Raw genomic sequence first — 25,317 nt, forward strand, 5'->3', positions numbered from 1 at the left:
TGAAGAGACAAATGTAAAACAATTCAAACAAGAAAACTAATGGCCTAATTTATGTACAAAATAATAAAAAAAAATATATAATATACAGCAACAAACAACCAGTGAATTTCAATCAGTCTCCTAACTTGGAAAAGGCACTTACAGAATAAAGCTGTTTTGTTACATCTAATCTTGATAATAGTAACTACTAGAAAGAAAAGAAGATTATTCATGATATAAGATTTTATTACTTTATAGAAAAATATATATTTAACAATTTAATTTAACATTATTAATTATTCATATATATATATATATATATATATATATATATATCTGATTAGAAAAAAAAACTACATATATATCACAGAGTTCAAAATGTCATCAACTTGTCAAAACTGGACAAAAACTCCATTCTTAGAAAGTTTTTCCATGCATATATGTATAAGTCTATTACAAAAGGAAAAATGCTCCAATTGCAGCTGTTGTAATACATGATATATGGTTATACATGTGAACCACAGAGGTGATAACATTTAAAAATTTGGAATGAAAAGAAACAAATTATTGAATAAACTGAAGAAATGATAAAAAAAAAACTGATGAAAGGAGGGATGAAAAGATGAATAAATGGAGGCATAGACCTCAAAAATGTTCCCTAAGGAAAATTGCATATCATAACATTGGATTTTGATCAGATTGATCTATTTCATAATTCTTATAGAATATGGAAAGTGAGAAAGGTAAAGATGACTATAGCTGCTAAGGAGCTCTGGCAAAAAAGAAAAAAAATATGTAGCACCAATGTTCCCTTTTATTTCACATCTTCTCACTGAACAGTCACTGTAGTAACTTCTTCAGCAATACCTACAACATTTTTATAATTTTTTTAAATATAAATACTTCTATTTAACATTGTTTTAAAAAAGAAAAACAATCTTTTTAATCCTTTTGAAATTGACCTGTTTGTAAGGAGATAAAAAGACAAATTGAGATTTGATGTATCCTGTATTTAACATTAGGTACATGTAGTTAGTCGTGAACTTTTTTTAATATGTACAATTTCCTTTTCTCAAAAGGCAAATGCTGTGTATTGTCAAGGTTAAACAGAATTTCCCCTAATTATTTTTGCACACTACAATCCTTTTTGATTAAATGGCAAAATTATATGAAATCTCTCTTCTTATTATGCTTCAATATGTACAACATGAATTCCTGTATTTTTTTAACAGGCAAAATACCCTTCAATTAATGCTAATAATATTGTTAAACATATACCACTTTACTCAATATAGTTTATAAAATACTCATGTATTTCTATAAGAGAACGATCAAATTTTAAAATATTTAATAACTTAAAGAGAACTTACCACACAAATTTTCACCAATCTTTATATACAGATAGCCTTTATTACCATAATCTGTTCCCCATGAATTTCTTACAATATAATATGGTACATCACCTAAAATCAAAATATATAAAAAAAAAATAAAAGAACAGAGTTCCAATGTCCCCCACATTGCACATATTTTATCTGTCCAAGGGCAAACTTTATTTTTGTTCTTTATAAACTTTTTTACAAATATCTAAGAAAAACGAAGGCTTGAGAGCAAATAGAATGCAATTTCCAATATAATTAATCTTTTCCAAGGGGCATAACTCCTTTAATAATATTTGATAGGCACTGATCATTTTCGAACTTGTTCGAGACATTGCTTATATAAACCTTTGATTTAAATTTGATAAAAATCTGGCAAAAATTGTACACATTAGAGCCCTTACAATGCAATTTTCCATATAATTAATATTTACAAGGGGCATAACTCTTTTAAAAATAGTTGAACCACACTAATTTTCGAACTCGTCTGAGACATTGCTGATATAAACCTATGATATAAGTTTCATAAAAATCTGGCAAGAATTGTACACATGAGAGTGCTAACAATGAAATTTTTTTAATATTTCCAAAGGGCATAACTCTTTTAAAAATAGTTCATGGACACTGATTTTCGAACTTGTCCGAGACATTGCTGATATAAACCTATGATCAGTCAATATACTTCTTTCAAATTGATACATCCTTGTATCGATATGTTCCTCACAGTGATACTGTATATGAGGCAGGTGTTACCTCTAAAAGGGGACAAAGTCAGCAAACCTTTTGAATACTTTACCATATCCTGTTTACAGCAGATCTATATATATAAACATTTATTGCAAAAAAATTTCACTGCATAATTTCTGGTGAAAAAGAAACTGAGTTACAGAAATATATCCGATGGCGATGTTGGTCCTATAGTTAGAAATTTGATATATGACGTCATTTTCAATGTAAACAAAGAAATGCTATCTTATTTTAAAATATTGTTTAATTAAAAAAATAATAAATCATACCTAAAAACAACAAATATATACAAAGCTGTACAGATACAAAAATCTGCCTGATTGATCTGAGGTGAGTTTCCCCTGAGAAGTCATTTTGTTTGCTAAAAACTTGTATGTTGAATAAGCTCTAGACTCAATTTATTACATACACAAACATATTAAATTCAAAATGTTCGACCTCATTATTCTTTTTGATAATCAGTTATACAAGTTTGTGGGAAATCGTATGACTTGCAACATGGCAGCGTCCCTTAGCAGAACAGGATCAAGGTTGTGCATGCTCAACTGTTAAAAAAAAACTACGACTTTGAAATTCATTAGTATATTGATTTTTTTCGTTTTTTTCGATTTTCTTACTGTTAATGGGGACTTCTTCCCAATATTATATCATTCACCTGAGATATCCTACCCTATCATATCTGTACTACATGGTTGATATATGCCTCACAATGATACTGTATTATTTCACTCACCAGAGATATCATATCCTACTATCTGTGCTGCATGGTTGATATATTTCTCATAGTGATACTATAAGTTATCTACATTCATATCCATAGATATGGATATTTTAACACCCTGAAGTATCCAAGTACACCCTGAGGCGCAGCCGAAGGGTGTACAGGGTACTGAAGGGTGTTAAAATATCCATATCTACGGATATGAACGTAGATAACGAATTTATCCCCGGTCTTAGTCCAAATCTGGCCATTTTTAGAGAAATTCGACCACAAAGTGTAACGTGGAAGCAACGTTTTTTTCATTTTTTTAAAATCTTATATTGAAATTTGGGAATTCAACATATTTTTTACGGGGTGTAGAACCCTGAATTCAACATATTTTTTACGGGGTGGTAGAACCCTACAGGTAGTCGAATATAAGACGTTTTAATCCGGAGAGAGAGAAACTGGAAGGGGTCGAATTTGGCGCTCAATGTTGTGAGAGTTACATCATAGACGGTGTGACGTCAACGTGGGTCATTTGCATAGCTAGGTCAGGAGTTCTATTTATGGACAATCATGAATGTGGCAGCCAAGTGATGCATTCACTAAAATGAGTGCAAATGATCGACATCATAAGATAAAATCGTACAGACATCATGGATAATCTACAGAATTTTATATTTTACAAGGAACAACCATTGAACTAAGGAAAACGCACGTGGCGTCCCCCGGGGTAATGGATAGCAACATCCGGGTATATGGGTAAGCAACACCCAGGGGCTATGGGTTTTGTTACGACGTGCGTTAACCAATCAAAATCCTAGAAATATACTAAGCCGGGGATAATGTATTATATCACTCACCTGAGATATCATATCCTACTATCTGCAATGTATGGTTGATATATGTCTCACAGTGATACTGTATTATATTACTCACATGAGATATCATTTCCTACTATCTGTCCTGCATGGTTGATATATGTCTCACAGTGATACTGTATTATATTACTCACATGAGATACCATATCCTACTATCTGTACTGCATGGTTGATATATGTCTCACAGTGATACTGTATTATGTTACTCAAATTGAGATATCATATCTCACTATCTGTACTGCAGTCTGCATGGTTGATATATGTCTTACAGTGATACTTTATTATACAACTCACCTGAGATAGCATATCCTACTATCTGTACTGCATGGTTGATATATGTCTCACAGTGATACTTTATTATATGACTCACCTGAGATGTCATATCCTACTATCTGTACTGTATGGTTGATATATGTTTCACAGTGATACTGTATTATATCACTCACCTGAGATATCATATCCCACTATCTATACTGCATGGTTGATATATGTCTCACAGTGATACTGTATCATATTACTCACCTGAGGTATCATATCCTACTATCTGTACTGCATGGTTGATATATGTCTCACAGTGATACTGTATTTTATCATATACTTGTATAAAATATTACTTAAATTTTACAGTTCAATAATATTAAAAAATTAGTAAAAGGCTATGAAAGGGTTATTATGTTTATTAACCAGATTCGTAAGAATTTCCTCGGCGGGCTGATAAACGAACCTTTATTGACTGCTTCCGGAATGTTATCATATGCCTTTCCGTTATTGTCCGTGGGGTTTATCACATGCAACTTCGTGCATTTCTGGAAATTTGTTTGTAAACATGGCAGACGTGAAAATAAATTTTTCAAACTAAGAACATAATAATTGTTGTGATATGTCACATGATAAATGAAATGCTTGTTACATCAATAAAAACAATTTAAGTTAATAAATTTGTATTTGGTTGTCTGTAAATTATTATCTAAAAGTTCAAAGAAAGACAAAATTTTAATAGTTCTTGTCTGTATTTCTTCTGCTGAAGTATATGATAAAAAGATCATTACATGTCATTTTTCATATCAGACCCTTTATCGGCCCTCGTTCATGATATCATCCCTCGAGCCTCAGGCTCGTGGGCTGATATCATGACCTAGGGCCAATAAAGGGTCTGATATGAAAAATGCCATGTAATAATCTGTATATATCACTCACCTGAGATATCATATCTTACTATCTGTACTGCATGGTTGATGTATGTCTCACAATGATACTGTATTATATCACTCACCTGAGATATCATATCCTACTATCTGTACTGCATGGTTGATTTGTGTCTCACAATGATACTGTATTATGCCACCCAAGTAGTTGTTCCATGTAGTGGCATCTACAGCCACACTAACTGGTGAAATATTCAATAACTGTACAATTTTATCTTCCCTCCCAACTAGTCTGAAAGAAAGCATGGTCTTTAATGCATAATTGTCTCATTGGCAAATATTCCATGTCTCCTTCATTTTTTAAAAACATATGCATTATTATACTCTACACATTGGTAGTGTACTATGTACTAATCCAATGATTATATTTGAATGGCATAAATAGATAATATTTCTAAGTGTTTTACCAGCATTCTTTACTTCATTTAATTCAAATGAAACAGTTGTGTTTCATCAAATTATTGCAAAATTGAGTGATTTATTCCAATATTTGGTCTAAAATACGAAATCAGAATTAATAAACTTTGAAAATAACACATCAGAACCCAGGGCTATGGTAATTTAAACAAATTAAAGGTCTAACAATTTCAAATATTATCCATAAGTATGTAAATTTTAAGACAAGGTTATAAGGGCTGTTCCATTTAAACATACATGGTACCAAGGGAAGGCACTTTCATAATGGGGTAACCACCTCACAGGGGGTGGGGGTCTCTTCCTATACAAAGGTATTCACAGACAGTTGGTATGTGTCATTTTTTGGGAATGTCAAGTATATCAATGGATTGCAATTTCAAGGGAGCAATATATCAATGGGTAGAAATTTATATGGCATTTATATTCATTTTCTGTTAAGAACTTAAGATGTCTGTAAAAACTGTGTACTGATAATTTTATCTGATAATATGAATGATCCAATGTGATTTACATCTAAATAAGATATGACATATTGTATGTTTGATAGCTATGAATTGGTTATAATTTTCCTATGAAATATATGTATAGTGTTTGAATTGTTTTACACTAGTCATTTTGGGGCCATTTATAGCTTCCTGTACGGTGTGAGCCAAGGCTCTGTGTTGAAGGCCATACTTTGACATAGAATTGTTAACTTTTTACACATTGTGACTTGGATGGAGAGTTGTCTCATTGGCATTCATACCACATCTTCTTATTTCTATGACTATGGGTAGGGATATTCACAAAAATCAATATATGAATGGGGAGTGTTTTTCAAACCCCTGCCGGACGTCTGTACCAAAATTTGTATGTTGAGACCTCCCTCCCCCTTAACCATCAATAGAGGCAAATTCAGAATGTCACTAACATTTTCACTGTATTTGACACCCACCCATTTAAAGATTTAAAGTGCCTTCATTGGGTTCTATGTATATTTTTATTAAACATCCTTAACTTTTATACCTACCTTTGAGAATTACATGACTGGACTATAACTCCATCACTGTTATTGACTATAATACGACAGGAATCAGATGTGTCTGTCAGTGGGTATTTTTTCTCTGTTGTTAGTGGAGACTGGGTCTGAAAACAAATTCCAATATCATAGAAAGAAAGTATCATAATTTACATGTTTATAGATATAAGAAGATGTGGTATGAGTGCCAATGAGACAACTCTCCATCCAAGTCAAAATTTATAAAAGTAAACCATTATAGGTCACAGTATGGTCTTCAACACGGAGCCTTGGCTCACACCGAACAGTAAGCTATAAAGGGCCCCAAAAAATTACTAGTGTAAAACCATTCAAACGGGAAAACCAACGGTCTAATCTATATAAAAAACGAGAAACGAGAAACACTTATGAACCACATCAACAAACGACAACTACTGAACATCAGATTCCTGACTTAGGACAGGTGCAAACAAATGCAGCGGGTTTAAACGTTTTAATGGTACCAAACCTTCACCCTTTTTCTGAAACAATAGTGTAACATCACAACATAGAAAGACACACTATAAAATATCAACTGAAATAGCTTAACTCAATCAAAGGACATATTAACACCATTGAACATACACTGAACAAATAAATTTGACCTATGACACAATGTAAATACAAAATAAATAAACTAAGGGAAGAATAATAAAAGTAACATGTTATATCGGTAAGAAATGTTAAACAATTAAAGAAAAACAATATGCTCGAACAAAAATACCATCCATTTGCAATAACTTTAAACACAGGTAAATGAAAATAATTTTGTTGTTAGGTATACGTGTACAGTACCAATAGAGAAAGGAAATATATTTACAAAATAAATAATTTTGAATACAAAATAAATAAACTAAGGGAAGAATAATAAAAGTAACATGTTATATCGGTAAGAAATGTTAAACAATTAAAGAAAAACAATATGCTCGAACAAAAATACCATCCATTTGCAATAACTTTAAACACAGGTAAATGAAAATAATTGTATTGTTAGGTATACGTGTACAGTACCAATAGAGAAAGGAAATATTTTTACAAAAAAAATAATTTTGATGTTCATAGTACGAAGTGAAAATTTATAGTTATACCAAACACTTATCAAAGCTGGTATATAGACCAGATATTAGATTATGCATTTTTAGAATATATCAACAGTATTTGGTAAATGATAAATCATTAGATTGAATCTTGAATACTAAACAACCTGAGAGCCATCATGCTGATATTTTAAACGAAATTTGTTTAGCTAAGGTGTAGTTTTTGTTTGTTTAACTTTGTTTAACTTTTAAAAGAAAAACCATGCAAACAGTTTTTATGAAACCTGACTTGATCTTGTAAAATATGGAAGTGAAATATCAACATTTATATTACATGTATAGCAACTCAATACTACATTGCTGATTTTAATATAAGTACTCTGTAGTTTTTTTTTATAATAAAGTTAAGTTGAAGTTATTAAAGGTGGCCTACTCAGCTTGAAGCCTTTCAGTATATATACTTCCTGTTTTATTTGCCAAATGTTTTATACTTAAAGTATGTCATAGATGTTTATCTTTGAATTTGTTTCATATTTTGTTTTATAGCTTGGCAATTGTATTGGTCTAGACTGATCATGAGGTGTTGAAGACATTTATATGTAGCCTCAAGTTCATTATTTGGTTCATCACACTTTTGTAGAAAGATGTGTCTTAATCAGTCTTTTCAACATTTTTAGTAAATGCATTGATTTGATTAACCATCCTATTTGATGAGAATACAATATTTAACTTCATGACATTCAATGACTTACATCTTTTAGCCACTTTACTGCTCGATAAGGATCACCACCGCTACATCCATCATTATATGTGGCACAATCAATAACTTCCTGTACACTCAGTGTAGGGGGAGGTAATCCTGTCTGTATAGCTTTCATACTTTCTATAGTTTCTGTTGCACTGAATGCCCTGGCAACATAAATATAGATGAAATTGTATTATTACCTGGATAATTGAAAAATGTACAAATTTTCCTGAAAATTGCTATGAAAATCAATAATTATTGTAATTTCAGAAATTATTGCGTGCAATTATTGCTATTTTTAAAGAGTTGACAAAAATGCAAGATTAATTATTGGGTTTTGAGGAAAATACTCACACAAATATATGTATCGAATTCAGAATGTGAGTTCTTATCATTGCAAAACTCACCCAGTTGCATTTTCGCATTAATAAAAACCAAGCAATAATTTATGAATTTACAGCATACAATTCAATGGCACTGATTATTATTGGAGGAGGACGTAGGAGTGGCTTGGTAAAACAAAAACCTTAATGTTCAACACCTGACAAACTCTATAATGAACATCAAACATACCTGTAACTTGATTAAAATCAGATCTTAATTCCCTTCAGTTTGGTGGAAGGTTGTAGGCATTCGTGTACACAGTAAAATGGAGCTTATGAAAATCTGCTATTAATCAGGCTGGATCTAGTGCAACTTGCAACTCCATCAAATAATCAGTGGGTTTTAAAATTTTATTGAAGTGGTAAAAGGCTAGTATTATCTACACAGGTAGATATTAATCTTGACCTGATTTTACTATTAGGATGTGGAGTCATCACCGGTAATTTACTGCTTATAATATACATAAAAGTACATGTAACAGGCTATTATTTGAACTTGGAATTATTTTTAATTATGGAATTTGCATTTTTTCTTGTGCTTGAAATTTTTAATGAATTCCATGTTTATTCTGTATTATAATGTTCTGTGCTGCGCACAACACTTTCTATTACAAAGAAGATAGCACATTTTCAATAGAATGTACTGTGCCGCGCACAACACTATCTATACAAAATACATTGTCTTGAAAGTATGATGCACCGCTCAAAACATAATAATACTTAATAAACATGGAATTTATCAAAAATTTCAAACACATGAAATTATGCAAATTCCATAATTAAAAATAATTCCAAGTTCAAATAATAGCCTGTTATGTATATAACCTTCATTTCATTAATTGAATGAAGCTTTTTTTTGTTATAGATTACTAGTAATTAAGTGATTGTTGTGCATAGAATAATTCTTTACTATAAAGTAAAGAACAATTAAAATTATAATTATTTTTTTCATAAATTTATTTCATAGATACTGAGTGAGTGAGACAATGTTCAGATGTTGTTGATGTTTAGTTTCAGGCAAAACACCAGGTAACTATATGTAAAATATACTTTACACCAAGTCAAAATAGTCTTGAATGTGTCTGAAAAGTAATGACATTTGGATCACTATCATATCTATATTTTATTGTTCTACTAACCAACATCCTCCACATTTTTTCTGATTCTTTACTGGAGTCACAAAGTTTAAGTTGCTAAAATTTCTCCTGTAAGATAAAACTATAATAAAGTGAAGACCACAGATACAACAGAACTGCAGCTCTTGAACGGAAAATGTGCATCATAAAGGAACTTGCATTTTATGTTCAATGATATGTATGAAGTCAAAAGAGTTTGTCGAGTGGAACATAAGCTATCATCCAGAAACAAACAAAAAAACTAATCAAATTGGTACGTTAGTTCACATTGGGAAACCAAAATATCTCTGTTTTTAAATTAATTAAGGGCTTAAATGCCAAAATCTTTAAAATGAATATGAGTTTTAGGATCATGACATTGTGTCAAAATCTAAAAGGATTCTATGACATTGTGTCAAAATCTGAAAGGATTCTATGACATTGTGTTAAAATCTAAAAAGATTTATGAAATTGTGTTAAAATCTATGACATTGTGTTAAAATCTATAAAGATTCTGTTTGGTGGAATTTAAATAATCAATTTGAAATTACAAAACAAATCTCATTTTTTAAGATAATCAAGGAGCATAACTCTTGAATGGTAAATGCCAAAGGCTTCAAAAAACTTGATCTGACATTGTGCTATAATTTTAAAAGATTTAGAGAAGTAGTTATGTAAGATGAGTAAGGAGGAAACTCTTAAAGGTATATTTCAAAACAATCATAATTGAACATGATCTGTATTTTATGGTTCATGACATTGTGTTCAAATTTAACACCGATTTGGTCCAGCTGGATTATATATATCATCTAGAACCAAAGGTGTGTGCATGGACAGACCAACTGACATACATGTGCATCACTGTATATCCCCATCTTTGAGGACAGGGTATAATAAACAAATGGCAGATTTTCAAGCAACAATTTATCCCTTATGTCTAAATTATATGGTTCATGGTTATCTAGTTTTAGTAATGACCTTAAAATATTCTTGAAAATTTGTAAACAAAGATTCTGTCTTTGCTTTATGCCTTTCACCTTCTTAAAACTATTCCTTAAAGCACATTTTATGTTGTTTATGCATTTACTATTGGCTAAGTTATCCAATATTTCCTGAAAAATATTGTCACAAAATTTTCAAGGGGGAATAACGTTTCAATTTTGTTTGAAATCTTTGAAATCCTAAGATTCAAATTTTCTCTACTGGAGTGGTCATGCAGTGCTTATGGTTATATCCAAAATGACTTGAGATTGTAACATGCATTACCTGGGGGCTTTTCTCAAATGACCAAAAGGTATTTAATCATTTAAAGCTGCAACGATTTCAGTATAAGATTATTCTATTTTTGCTGTAGACATTTCAATAATACATAGAATTTCTAATTGTTTTAAATAAGCGAGTTACTGTAAAGTCTGTTATACACTTTTGCTGCTTTAAATTTTTTCTTTCTGTATATCATTAGCTAGAAGAAATTAAATAAAGAAAAAATCAAAATTAAAGATTATTGTCATAGTTATAAATAAAATAGCCTGGAAATTACCAATCAACTCTTTTAGGAATATCCAATTCCCTGAAGAATTTACTTGGAGTATGTTGTTGACTTTTATCTTTGGTCTTTCTTGGTACTTTCAAATCTGATAAATACTGATCTGAATACAAATAAATATATAGTCAATTTATTGAAATTTTATCTTGCATTGAAAATTCTGTATTTTACTAGGGTATATATGACATGTATGATATACTAAAAATATACTGCAATATTAAATTACAAAATAAGTATACTTATATGCAGACAAAAGTGTAAATTTAACAAAAAACAAATTTGAGACAATCTCACAAGGTCTTAATATAAAATAAAAATATACATTAGTAATTGCTCTGCTGAAAATAATGGTTAACTTAGATATTATGGATTTGTCTCCCCTTTCCATTCTTTAAATATATATCTCCCTTCAGTACTAAATGAAAACAGAAATTCAAATAATTTATTTCAATTTTAATTCTGACCTACATTAAAACACTTTAAAGAGAGATATACTTCCAAAAATTTGAAGTATAAAATATAATACATGTACAATTAACAACACAATATTATATTAATTGATGAGACAGGAATGAAGCCTATACCTTTAAATTCTTCATGAGAAAGATCGGAAAATTTTGTAGGTCCATAGTATGCACTTAAAAGTTTGTGAGTTCCATTCAGAAATCTTTGGAATTCTAAGTTGGTCTGAAAATATAAATAGTAGTGAATCAATACGAATGATAAATAACAAAATGACAAAACAGGAAAATCTTTTTTCTAACTTCAATTACAAAGACAAACCAAAGAGTAGCATTTAATTTTTTATCATTTCCGTTGGATAAGGAAACTTTTCAATTAATTTTTTTTATTTATTTCAAACTTGAACTAGTCTTACACATAAAAATAGCTTTATTGCTGTTTTTGGACTTAAGTTGCGTCTTTTTTTAAATTAGCACAGTTTTCGTCAGGAGTTAAGTACAAAAGTTTCAGGTGTTATTATTCCTGTGTAGTTTGTGTACTGGATTTGAACTTGTTTAATTTTTAATCTGAAATCCTTAACAGAGCTGTAACTTAACCATAACATATATGTCTAGAGGTTACTATGCCATCTACAACAGCAGACAAGCACATATGACAAGTTCTTAAGCAAATCAAAATATATTCAATAGTGTTCATCAACTATCCTACAGAAAACGACACAAAAATCTACATGGAAAATTGCAAAAATGAAGGTACATGTATCATATATTTCTTGGTTTTATCTTAAAATGTTATGTATATAAATACAATTTTATATAATTTTTTTATAATTTTTTTTTATAAACAGATGTAATTTATAAGGGGTACCCAATATATAAGAAACATATCAGCTGATAAAAGGACAGTCAGTAATTAAAAGTTAATTGCTATGCAAAGCACATATGGTTAGGAATGGTTTTTATTAAGAGACAATCATAACCAGACAGGACAGACTTATTATTTTCATATTCTAATCCTTTATCATATACAATTAAACAGGTAACTTAATGTTGACTGCTGAAAATAAAAATAACTACAATTTTTCATTTTACTTCAATTTATGACCCAAAAACATGATATGATTGTATTAGTGTGCTTGTTTTTTTTGGATACATGCATCTGAAAAAACTAATTGCTCATGTGCCATATAAATTTATTTTCTGAACTACTGTAAATTCAGAAATTATTGCGTGCATTTATTATTGCGATTTTTCAAGAATGGACAAAAATGCGAGATTAATTATTGCGATATCATGAAAATCTGCATACAGATATATGTAACAGATATCAGAATGCGAGTTCTTATTATTGTGATAGTCACCCAGTCGCATTATTCGCATTAATAAAAACCTCGCAATAATTTCTGAATTTACAGTATGTATATTTCAATCATCACAACTCTTACTGAAAATCTTCATATAAGGTTTTCTTTATTAATGAAGATAGGTTAAGTCCATAAGTAATTGTACCTCATCTTCAACAGCCTGATCACAAAGATTGCATAATTGATTTCCAATATCTAAGTTAATGATTCTTCCTTTTTCAATGTTTAGATCATGTGAATTCAACCTTAATTTTGATAGTTTATTTATATATATAGACCATGGCACAGACTTGCCAACACATACTGAATACTCAAACATTTACTTGCCACTCCACCGGGTCTGTGTACACTATATTTTGCAATGTAACTTGCAAAACCCAGAATGTTGTATACCTTCTTAAGTGTCGATGTGGCATGCAGTATGTTGGCAAGACAGAACAGCCATTCAACAAACGCATGAATGGTCATCGAAGTGACTACACCTGCAAGCCCGACCTCCCCGTAAGTCGTCATTTGAGATCATCTGTGCATGCCCAAGCTGATCTCAAAAACCTTACCATCACTATCATAGACCACAACGAGGGTTGGTCAAGGGCCGACAGACTTGCTCGGGAAAGGTTTTGGATAAGAAAGCTTAGGACAGTTTCCCCAGAGGGCATAAATGAAAAAACATAGAATGTGTCACTCATTTTCTCTACCATCACTTGTTTCCCGTAACTCAGGCTTCCGTTTTGGACTCTTACAGTTTTAGAAAATTTATTCCTCCTTCCAAACATCAATATTGAAAAAAATTACCAGCGTATTGTTTATTGATAATTTGTATAGCATTCAAGATTTTTATTTCAGTTTGACTACCACATGTCAAGATAAGATTCATTTTACATCCTACTGATGAAGGATATTAGTTATCCAAAATATCTAAAATTTGTTCATGATTTAAATATCTTTTGGTGATGTTGTACCCTTTTAGACTTGTTATATATATATATATATATATATATATATATATATATATATAATATATATATATATATACAATATATATATATATATGTTAAGCACTCGTAGGTGCAATGGTGACTCTGAAGTGTGATGGTGATGCTGAAGTGTGATGGTCACACAAAAATGCAGTGGTCTGTTCCCTGATGTGCCATGGTCTATATTATGCTTGATGGCTAGTTTTAAATCTACAGAAGTTCAATTTTTATAAGAAGTAGATCTTTTTAATGGTAAGTATATAAATTTGCATTTGTTATTGTCTATGGATGTCCTTAGTTACAGTTTCATACAAATTGAGATATCGCCCTCTTTGATTTTCTGCATGTGAACATAATTCTATGTTAAAATTTTATCTTTGCTTAGCTACTCTCATGAGTTCCTAGTTTACCGTAATATTATGAAACCAAGAGTCTGTCTGCAGACCCATATGTATTTAGCGAATGCCGTGCTCTATCATACGTAAAAAAGAACCTTTTGCACATTTCTAAAAAAAAAAATGGCTACAGAAGGTTAACTTTCCCCTCTCCACCAATCACTGACTCCCCGTTTTCCATAATATTAAAAGTTTATAAGCCCCTTATAAGCTTAGAAGACCTGAAAACTGCTTCTTAAAAACAAATTGACTTCTATATAAATATGAAAGCATTGAAATAATAAAATATGTAGTCCATCGCACTTCAGCGTAACCACCATCGCACTTCTGCATAGCTATCAGGAAGACAGCGTTACAATGCCACCATCGCACTTCAGCATCAAACCATGGCATATCAGGGTGACCATCACAGTTCAGTGTACCATCACGGTTCAGAGTCCTTCATATATATAAACTTTCTACATGTTTTATATGTTCTGAGCTTTGTGCCCTGTTCGTCACTCCTTATAATTGTAAAAAAATATCTGTTAAAAGCAAACAATATAGACATACAAAGGCTTACATTAAAGGACTTATTATTAACGATAAAGTTTATTGAAAAACACTACTAGAAACATAATATGGAATATATATAATAAAGCTCATAAGCAGACAACTGTGAACAGGATATGGTTACTTCTACCTTGTAGTTTTGATATTTTTTGTAGAACACTGGTGTTTCCGTAATGCTCTTTTTGTTAAACTTTTGAAGTAAAATTCTGAATTCTTCAATCCCGTTGCTGTTCACCAATAAAATTAGAGAATATAATACCAAAAACAAAGTGAAAGTGAAACTTGACATAATGCAAAAACTAAATATAAAACCGGACTCCGTGTAGAAAACTTTTCCGGAAGTGACGATATCTTTGGTTGTTGTAGGATAAAGGTACAGATTTAAAATGAAAAATTTCTAATCGAAGATACCTGGTTTGAAATTAATTAAAAAAGTGAAAATTAACTTTCCTTCAATAAAATGTATAACTAATGCAAAATATAATACGGAAACAAATCCGAGATCGATCTCCCATAATACATTTCGCTACACATTCAACTTCCTCTTTCAAATTGCCGTCAACATGGCTAACCCAATAAGTAAAAAACGGAAGGTTAGATTCCTTTTTCACTTAGTCTTCTACATATTATAAAATATTAAACGGTCCTTACATGAACACCAGTTATTGTACTCTCTATTTATATTAAGTTTTGTTACCGATGGCGAAGTTGTTGACAGATTCTGAACGGATAGGGAGATGTTCTGTCGTTTTAAAATTGAGCATACTTGAGTTGAATATAATTGTGATTCCAAAGCATAAGACTGTCTGAACTGTAAAGTATGTTCCTTTTGTAAGGTCACGAAGCAACGGACTGAATAAAATGCATATCATTATTTTTTTCATGTAGTACTGATAAATTATATTGCAAGACTCGTTCATACTTTGGGGGGGGGGGAGGGGGACAATTTACAATTTTGAATTCTGTCCCGGTCCGACTTCTGATTTTGTATTGCCCCCTTGATAACGTTATCCCATTTCCATCCTGTAATTTCTTTTTGAAATCCTATACTCTTGTTTTTATGCATAGGAAACTAAACTGTTGCCTAGTCTTGTAAAAACTGTCAAATTCATCAGAACATTGGGATTATGGGTTTATTTCTCCAAGAGACACTTAATGGCGGTTATGAAATGTGTTTGTGAAAAAAATAATTTTCTCAGATTTTACTGATCAGTCAAGGATATAACTCTATAGGGTTATTACAGAAAAATAATATACATTTGTTATTGTGGACTAAAAAATCAAAGAACCCTGACAACACATGTATGTTACATGTTTCAAAGGGACAATATACATCATTAGTTTTGTTAACATGTATACAAGTTCTACTGATATTACTATTGTCTTTATGTATACTTAACTATAGAAAGATATAACAGTTCATAGTTTGTCAATCATGCATAATACACCTATGTTATTAGAGAAAAAATGTTCTTGTAATAACTAAAGGGTGTTATTACAGCTTCTCTACATCAATCCAAAGCATTTGCTCAGACTTACATCATGCTGAATTACAATGTCTTTTAATTTATTGTAAGGAATAATGATCAGAGCATGTAATGAGGTTCTGGGCAAGCTTCCCAGTAATTCCCAAGTGTCTCATATTATAAGTTACATGCCTTTAATAACCAAGTCTTGTTATTACAGATAAGTTTAAAATGTATTCATTAAAAGCCTTGTCTCATTGATTTACCATGGTTAATGAAAAAATGTATTAGATATAATTCAAAAATTAGTAATCAAGGCTATGCATTTAGTTTCTGCGCAAAGTTTTAAGAGTACCCTAGAGCCCACTAAAAATTAAAAAAATATTTATGATTTATTTTTACAAACAACAAACATGTTATTACAGATTTAGAAAATTTAAGGATTAAAGAGTAGACAACTCATGAAAGTATCTGTAATAACACATGCAAGTTATTTTCTGTAATAACCTTATAGAGTTATATCCCTGACTGCTGATAAAGACATGAACTAATGATTGTTATCCCTGCTACAAATCAACCAATGTTCTTGTAAACCATAATTAATTTACCATAAATCCATAATTTTTGGAGTATTTATGCCGTTAAAACTTCTATAAACTGCCTTGTTGGTCTTGTGGTACAAATGTAGCATGTTTGTCTCAATTGCAGGATTTTGTGAGTTCTAACCCAGGCTGGGGGGTCAAACCGAAATATGTTAAAATTGGTTTTAATTTGCTGCTTCATAGCTATAAAGCACTCAGCATTAAGGAGTAAGAGCAAAGGCTGGTCAACTGGGATTCCAAATAATGTGTTTGGGTAGGGTGACTGGTCTTCCTGTGGACATTTACCTTGGTAATTAGCGTGTTTAAATTCCAGCACAGGGTGTTGACTTACAATGCAGGGTTAATGTTAATATTACATTAACTTGTTCTCTTGAATATGTATTAAATTTGACATTGGGACATTACACAGCCAGCCATCATCATCATCATCAAACTTGTATGACTTGTGTAATTGTAGATGCCAAATATTAAAAAAAAAAGATACTAGGCTTATAATTTAGTTGGCTAGATGAACTTTATACTAATTAAGTTTGCTATGATTTACAAAATGAAATTTTTAGGATCTAATGCACCCATAAATTTTAAGTTAAAAATAGTACCCCTACATTTTGTAGATGAAGGTGAATTAAGTTTTTCTGTTTTGTAGTTTGTTGCTGATGGAGTTTTCAAAGCAGAATTGAACAACTTCCTGACTAGGGAACTAGCTGAAGATGGATACAGTGGTGTTGAAGTCAGAGTAACCCCAACACGAACAGAAATTATTATCCTGGCCACAAGAACACAAAACGTTCTTGGTGAGAAAGGTAGACGTATCCGAGAACTGACATCGGTCGTACAGAAAAGATTCAACTTTCCTGAAGGCACAGTTGAGGTATTTCTATTGTTAATCAAAATATTAAAGTCATATGTTAAACTTCAAATTACAAAAAAAGTTGAATTTGTTTTATATACTTGAATGGCTAAGGTTTACTCTAAAACAAGCGTACATGAATTTTCTTGTAAAAGAAAGTCCTTTATAATGCCAAAATCTTCATAAATGTACTGCTATTGAATTATTGTCTTCCGGTACACTAGTTCGCTGCTATTTTCCCATATGCAATGACCTTAACTAGGAGCCCTCTTGCTAGAACTTCAGCCACCGCACAGCGCATGGGGAAAATAGTGTTGAAAGAATGCAAACAAACGTGCACTGGAAGGTAAATAGTAATAACTTATTATTAAAGAACAAATTAAATACACCAAATCATTAAACAAAAGTTAAGGAAAAGTCAAATTAACAAATGGGAAAGCATGGAAAAATATAAAAAAGAAATATCATGGCTCTTTCAATTCACTTATTTTTCATGTGCTCCACATGCGCTGTGTTGATTGTTTATCAATGTTATGATCCGTTAAAATTTGGAAACAAACTCGGAAGTTAATTAGGTTGCGATCAACAATCACTGAATGAAATATTTGTCTATCATCAGAGTTCTCCAAATCTTTTTTCCATGGTGGTACTTGAAGAAAATCTGCCGGTCCTCACTATTATTTCTGTTACAAAATTCAAAAATGTAAAAAACCTGCATACAGGACTTAGTTTAGTATATATGCATGCATTGGTTTAATAATTTCGATAACATTATAATATAAACAAGAAACTCGTTTCATATGACTTTAAGCAGTTGAAGACAAGTTTAAAAACTTTGATATTTACAGATTAACTTTAATTGTAAATTGAATTAATATATTATTGTAAGAAAATGAGAACTGCTATGACATTGGATAGGTTATACAATTTTTAAAAAAGAGTTTATTGTAAAAAAAAAAAATTCTTTGGTACCAATTTTGGTAAATTAAGGGAAAACTTACATTTTTGTGGATATTTGATTTAGATATACAAGCCTATAGAAAATTTGTAATTTGTTGAACAATCAAATTTGTGGTTCACCTGTACCCACGAAATCCAGGAAAATTGGTATCCCACGAATAATAATGAATCCACAGTACAGTACATTCCGGTTATTTGCATAGCCTATTTGTCAGACAAAATTATGCAATAAAGCGGAGTATGCTTATATCCGAAATGCCAAATTACGGAGTCAAATAACATCGATAGAACAGATCAGTAAAGGAAATCCCTGAAGAAAGATGAACGTCTATATTGAATGTTGATTTATATTAATAAAAGTTATATGTCTAGTGTCATACATGTTATTTTATTTTGTATTATTTCAATAAAGATTATTAACACATTTTGTTTTAGTTTATTTGCGTACCGACGTTTCCTTTACCAGTTTACCTGGGATACGAAAATAAATTCGTTCTAAAAATAGAATTGTTTCTATGACCCGTATGTACAATGTACATTGTTACGCTTTGATTAAAATAAACTGTTTAACAAAATTACACAGTTTATAATCATTTTAACAGTAGATGTGTACTAAACTGCCTTTGATATACAATATTTACAGCTTGCAGAGTGAAGTAACACTGTTTATTTAACTTCGTTAGTTTCGTATATGCAAAGCAGTAATGGGGCCCTGTACGGGTTATTTGCTGGACACGAGTATTGAGAGTGAGAAAATATAATAATTAGAAGTAGATGCTCTTTTCAAAATACATTAAAATTAAATGATTGATGTATAAAATTCTTTAACCATATATAAATGCCCTGTAATATTTAACATAAATGCAGATCACCCCAAGCCCAATTACGAGACGGTTCACATTGGATAATGATCGATAATTAGCAGGCGTTATTGTTTTTGAATTTCACCCAAATGTAATCTATGGACAATGTTTGAAATCCAATCAATTATTTACACCTTTTTAGATAGAATGGTCAGTGTTTTTACAACAATTACCTGTTTGACATTTTTATGACCTCGAGGCTTAAAATAGAACATGGGAAACTTTACCTGTGTAGATATCGAGGTTTATTTTTAATCAAATTCAATCATATAAACACGAAAGAAACTGTTTTAAAACTTTATTTGAATAACACAAAAGTAAATATTAAATAATAATGAAAATAATGATGCATTCAAGAAAAATATACTCACCAACTTGCCGTTTCCGGTCAAAAATTTTGACAGATTTAACCAAACATATCTAGATGGCGATAATTTTCTATGCAATAAACCGAAAGGCCACTTGTAGAGGTATGCATATAACCGGACAATTTAACATTAGATGAATGGGAAATGGTTTTGTGCAGGAGAAAACTATGCAATTAACCGAATTATGCTATTAAGCGGTATGCAATTAAGTGGAGTCGACTGTACCTGTATTCTTTTATATTTTGTCATTCATGCAAGCGATGTTTGTTAATTACAAACTCCAATGAGTTGGGAATTAAGTTGGATTTTCACTAAATTTTCTGACATGTCAATTGCTATCTATTTGGCCTCATCACTGGCAGAAAAATCAATAATTATATGTGTGAACTGTCACCTGCTGGAAAGTGTTTGTAGGTCTGCAAATGATAAAAATTGAAATATATGTAGCCTCATCTGTTCCTGAAATCAGATCATGTATTGCATTTTCCATATATTTCTGGTTAGTGGCCATTTGTCCAAGATGTTTTCTTATGTCAGAAATGTTTTTACTCTATATTACACAATACATGTTGACTGTCGAGACCAATACTGGTAAAAATGTTATTTGTCCTATTTTCAGGGAAAAAATGTAAGGGTCTTTCTGGGTACTCTCAGCAAAAGCCTCTTTTGACTATTGAGCCTCCTACTTGAACATTTTCTGAAAACCCTATGGATTTATAAGCCCTCGACTTTCAGTTGCAAAATCCATGTCCAACTCATTGAACAGACTTGAGCATTTGTGTCCTCAAAAAAATACATTTGACTTACTCTGATTGACTGCATCTTAGTCCTCAATTTTGAATGATGCATAACACAAGTAGGCAGACATTATGGATAAAAATAGAAAGGGAAAGGGAAATAAAAATAGTTAAGTTGAATAGAAAGTGAAAGTAGGTTTATAAAATTATTAACAGTGGTTGGCTGCTATTCACACACGTCTGTGATCATCATCATCTCAATAATAATATCACTAGGAACCTCCAATGAGACTGTATACAGATATGTGTGAATACACAATGTATGTATGTGTCATATATATACTTGTCCTGAAGACGCCACGCTTGCTGGTGAAACATGGCTACCATTACTTTGCAGTAATTTATGAGTGTTGTTGTCGTTAATGTCGAGATATTCTTACTTTTTGAAAGACAACTGTGAATATCTGAATACCTAGAGATATCCAGTCTTTTTTACCCTACCGCACGATCACCACTTCAGGTGTTGGTTCATTTAAACAATTACATATTTGTAGATAGGTAAAGAAATTCATACTGATGAACTACATGTATCATGAATATTTCTGTTTCAGTTGTATGCTGAGAAGGTTGCACAAAGAGGGTTGTGTGCTATTGCCCAATGTGAATCACTTAGATACAAACTTATTGGTGGTCTTGCTGTAAGAAGGTAAATTTTTACACATGACAATTGTGAAGAAAAAGAAAATGTGAGGTATAATTATGTCAATGAGATAGCAATTACACATTCTAATCTTAGTCTTTTGAGCTGTAACTGAAGTCTTTACCTAAGTTTATTTGATTATGTCCCATTACATTAGGAAGACTGTTATTGATTTGGAAGTCAAAGGTCAAGGTCACAATAGCTTTTGATAGATTGAAATTTGGACACAATTTTCGTTTCTGTATGGTATCTGCCTCTTAATTGTTGTTCATGAGATCAAAGGTCAGCATTCCAACCTGAGCAATTTTGGCAAATTTTGGTTTTCAGATATCTTTTTGAACCATACCTTCAATCAATGCCAAGTTTGGTAATATCCCTTTTGGTTGAGAAAAAAATTAAACTCCTGTCAGCAATAAACCATAATTTGACATAAATTTGATGCAGATTTTTCATTTTTTTGGACACCTGAAACAAAACAAAAAGCAGAAATTTTCATAACTTGTGAACCATACATCCATTCATTACCCAACTTATTTATTGGAAACAACGTTATGAATTTAAGGTCAAGGCAAACCTCAATTGTCGAGTAAATATTTATTCACAACATACTCGACTTGGAACTTAGGGCTGTTCCATTAAAACATACATGGTACATAGGGAATGCACTTTAAAAATGGGGTAACCACCTATAGAGGAAAATTAGAATTTCTCTCATATTTCCACTATACAAAAACATAGATGACACGCACCCATAGTTTAGATTTGAAAGTGCCTTCCCTGTATGGTTTTATGGAACAGCCCTTATTATACAGAAAAATTCATTTGAAAAAAATCTGCAATATATAGAATTATAAAATAATTGACTACTGTGCTTACACACAGTAAACTACCAAGTTCATGATTAATTTGATGAACATGATATATCTTTCTTTATTGATAGAGCATGCTATGGTGTTTTACGATTCATCATGGAGAGTGGAGCCAAAGGCTGTGAAGTTGTCGTCTCTGGTAAACTGAGAGGACAGAGAGCCAAATCCATGAAGTTTGTTGATGGTCTCATGATTCACAGTGGTGACCCAATTAACGAATATGTCGACACAGCTGTAAGACACGTCCTTCTTAGACAAGGTATACTTGTTACTGTTGGTGTATAACTTTTGCTGGAATACTCTATCGGAGTAAAGACAACTGATAGCAAAACACTTAAAAAAACTTTGAAAGGAATTGACAACAATCTTATAAAATTTAGATTTAAGTAAATCAATATTGATTCATGAAAATAAATGTTAAGGATTCAGAAATTTAGACCCAAAACAGTTATTTCACTCCGTAAAATCTTTTTCTAGCTATTTCTGTTCCAATTAAAACAATATGAATGTTATCATTAATAATCTGTTTCCTTTACCCTATGTCTTTGTATATTATAGAATATATGCTTACAGATTAAAAATAAAAAAAAACAACTGGGTAAGGGTGCTTTTATCTTTAGTTTCTTATTCATTTAGTTATTTTCAATAGGTGTACTTGGAATCAAGGTAAAGATTATGTTACCATGGGACCCAAGTGGTAAGATCGGACCCAAGAAACCATTGCCAGATCATGTTAGTATTGTGGAACCTAAAGACGAAGTTGTTCCTTCAAGACCATTCTCGGAGCAAAAGGGAAGCAAACCTACAGAACCAGGCCAGACACCTGTTGCATTATAAAAGTAGGTATACACCAAAAAAATAAACTTTAAACAAATTTGCTTAAACTGTGGTAGTAAAAGTAATCGCTATTGTGAGATACCATTTTTTTCTTTGATTGATTTATAACAGTTGGTTAAAATCGTGATATTTTATACACAAACAAGTTCAAATTATTGAATCTTTTAATTTTAAAAATACAAAATTTATGATACCATGAATCAACAACTTAATAACAAATCATGAAAGTTGGCGCAGCTCTTATGAATGAAAATTATTTCATAGTACATAGGAAAGTGAAAACATGATTTAAAACCTGATTGAGAAAAACAAAGGCATATGCAAATGAATGTTACTAATAGCAACATTAGCTGCCAAATTCGTCATCACTGAATGAACTCAAATTCTCAAAAGAGCCACTTGTACCTTAAATTCAAAAATCCAAAATAAATCTACCAGATAGTATTCTCCAGATGTTTACAAGACATTAGTCTATCAGACTTCAATATTTGTAAATTTAAATTTTGTATCCATAGATATCTGTTATAGAACTTCTTAATTCTTGCTTTTATGTCCTGAAAAACTGTGAAAAAAGCTTCATTTTGAGATGATCTTGTAATTAATACATTATAGATATAAAAATAGTATATATTTTTACTAAGATTTAAATGAGAGGTAAGGTCAAGGCATGGCTTATATTTATCCTGTTTAACATTATGTGTAAGATGTCCCAAGTTTCTGATATCACAAGTGACAGTTCTGAACTAGAGTCTCAAGATTATATCAACCTTATTTATTATTAAATAAAAATCAAATAATTATAATTACCCCCTCTGTGAAGCTTGTACATTATTATATTAAAATTCTTAAATCTTTAAATTATGGAGGTTCTATTGCCTAATGAATAAAGTGATGTAATTTAGACTCTTAGTTCACAAAACATGAAGGTAATTTAACCTGTATATCTATTATTTGATGCACTTCCTGATTGTTGTCCTTGCATTTGTAATAATGTAGTGGATTAAAGGGAAATTGCAATAGCAAAAAACAAGTTTTACTAATCCAGTTGTTATTATTTACAATAACTACTGGTTCGCTGACTTGTGACATTAAAAATGTAGATTTTCCATAATATGATTGATATTAGAGGCCTATTTTATACATTTGAAATGCAAGAAGTTTGAAGCCCTTATGCAAATACATATACATAATTCAAAAATAGAAATACTGATAGACTACTGTCTTTTAATAATCTGATATAGGTTAATTGGTAGATAAGTAATACTTTTTGATTTTCAAATTAAAGAAACCCAAAACAGTGGCTTTATCATAAATGTCATACTTTCTGTCAACAGTTGCATTAAACTTCAAAAAGTACATACAGGCAAGAAAGAAACAAAACTGTCAACAGAGAGTGAAACACCCTAGTCCAGTGCCAAAAATAGAACATTTGAAAGCTGAGGCTTCAACCTTGTGCTAAATACAAATTGAATTGAAATAAAGAGATTTTTTGAAATTTCAATGAGACAGCAACCTATCAACACAAAGAAAAATCACACTAATAAAGTAATGTAAAAGAAGAAAAAATAGTATACAAAAAAAATTTATTAATAGGAAACACATTGGGGGAAAAAAGCTTTATAGACCTAGTTTATGTAATAGGATGGTAAAATAGTTTATGTAATAGGATGGTAAAATAGTTTATGTAATAGGATGGTAAAATAGTTTATGTAATAGGATGGTAAAATAGTTTATGTAATAGGATGGTAAAATAGTTTTATGTAATAGGATGGTAAAATAGTTTATGTAATAGGATGGTAAAATATTTTTAATTTCTTTTTCAGGTGATGCAGATCAAGTCAGAAAGACTGTAAATAAAAAAAAGACTGAACATAAATCTCTCTTGTATTTTAAATCCTATTTATTAGGGTTAAACACCAACAGTAGTCCTACTGGACCTGATACTACCAAATTAATAATAGGCCAATACATTTCGCAGAGTAATTTGTAGAGGTTCTTTAAATAACTAGTTTAGAATTGGAAGAAATTCACTAAACAAGTTGAGGTATTCTTTCATTAGAGATGATCTGAAAATAGAAAGAAATACTGAAAACTTGGTATATGCTTATATCATAGCAAACCAAGTTCTAATATTATACAGGTC

The 25,317-nt window shown here is 31.0% G+C and overlaps 2 protein-coding genes across 2 annotated transcripts; one reads left to right on the plus strand and one right to left on the minus strand.

The window, feature by feature from the left end:
* Window positions 1-207: 207 nt before the first annotated feature.
* Window positions 208-15,223, minus strand: LOC127714779 (cathepsin O-like). Its single transcript, XM_052220818.1, has 9 exons — window positions 15,053-15,223; window positions 11,758-11,860; window positions 11,168-11,276; window positions 9,652-9,717; window positions 8,137-8,293; window positions 6,321-6,436; window positions 4,963-5,126; window positions 1,350-1,442; window positions 208-846 (listed from the first exon to the last, which is right to left on the minus strand). The coding sequence occupies exons 1-9, from the start codon at window positions 15,209-15,211 to the stop codon at window positions 809-811; spliced, it is 1,005 nt and encodes a 334-aa protein (XP_052076778.1). The 5' UTR covers window positions 15,212-15,223; the 3' UTR covers window positions 208-808.
* A 210-nt stretch (window positions 15,224-15,433) lies between these two features.
* LOC127714783 (40S ribosomal protein S3-B) lies at window positions 15,434-25,050 on the plus strand. Its single transcript, XM_052220822.1, has 6 exons — window positions 15,434-15,515; window positions 17,637-17,861; window positions 21,380-21,474; window positions 22,409-22,596; window positions 22,987-23,176; window positions 24,998-25,050. The coding sequence occupies exons 1-5, from the start codon at window positions 15,486-15,488 to the stop codon at window positions 23,172-23,174; spliced, it is 726 nt and encodes a 241-aa protein (XP_052076782.1). The 5' UTR covers window positions 15,434-15,485; the 3' UTR covers window positions 23,175-23,176; window positions 24,998-25,050.
* The last annotated feature ends 267 nt before the right edge of the window (window positions 25,051-25,317 follow it).

The sequence above is a fragment of the Mytilus californianus genome, unplaced genomic scaffold (genome assembly GCF_021869535.1).
Source record: "Mytilus californianus isolate M0D057914Y unplaced genomic scaffold, xbMytCali1.0.p SCAF_9, whole genome shotgun sequence".
Taxonomy (NCBI): domain Eukaryota; kingdom Metazoa; phylum Mollusca; class Bivalvia; order Mytilida; family Mytilidae; genus Mytilus; species Mytilus californianus.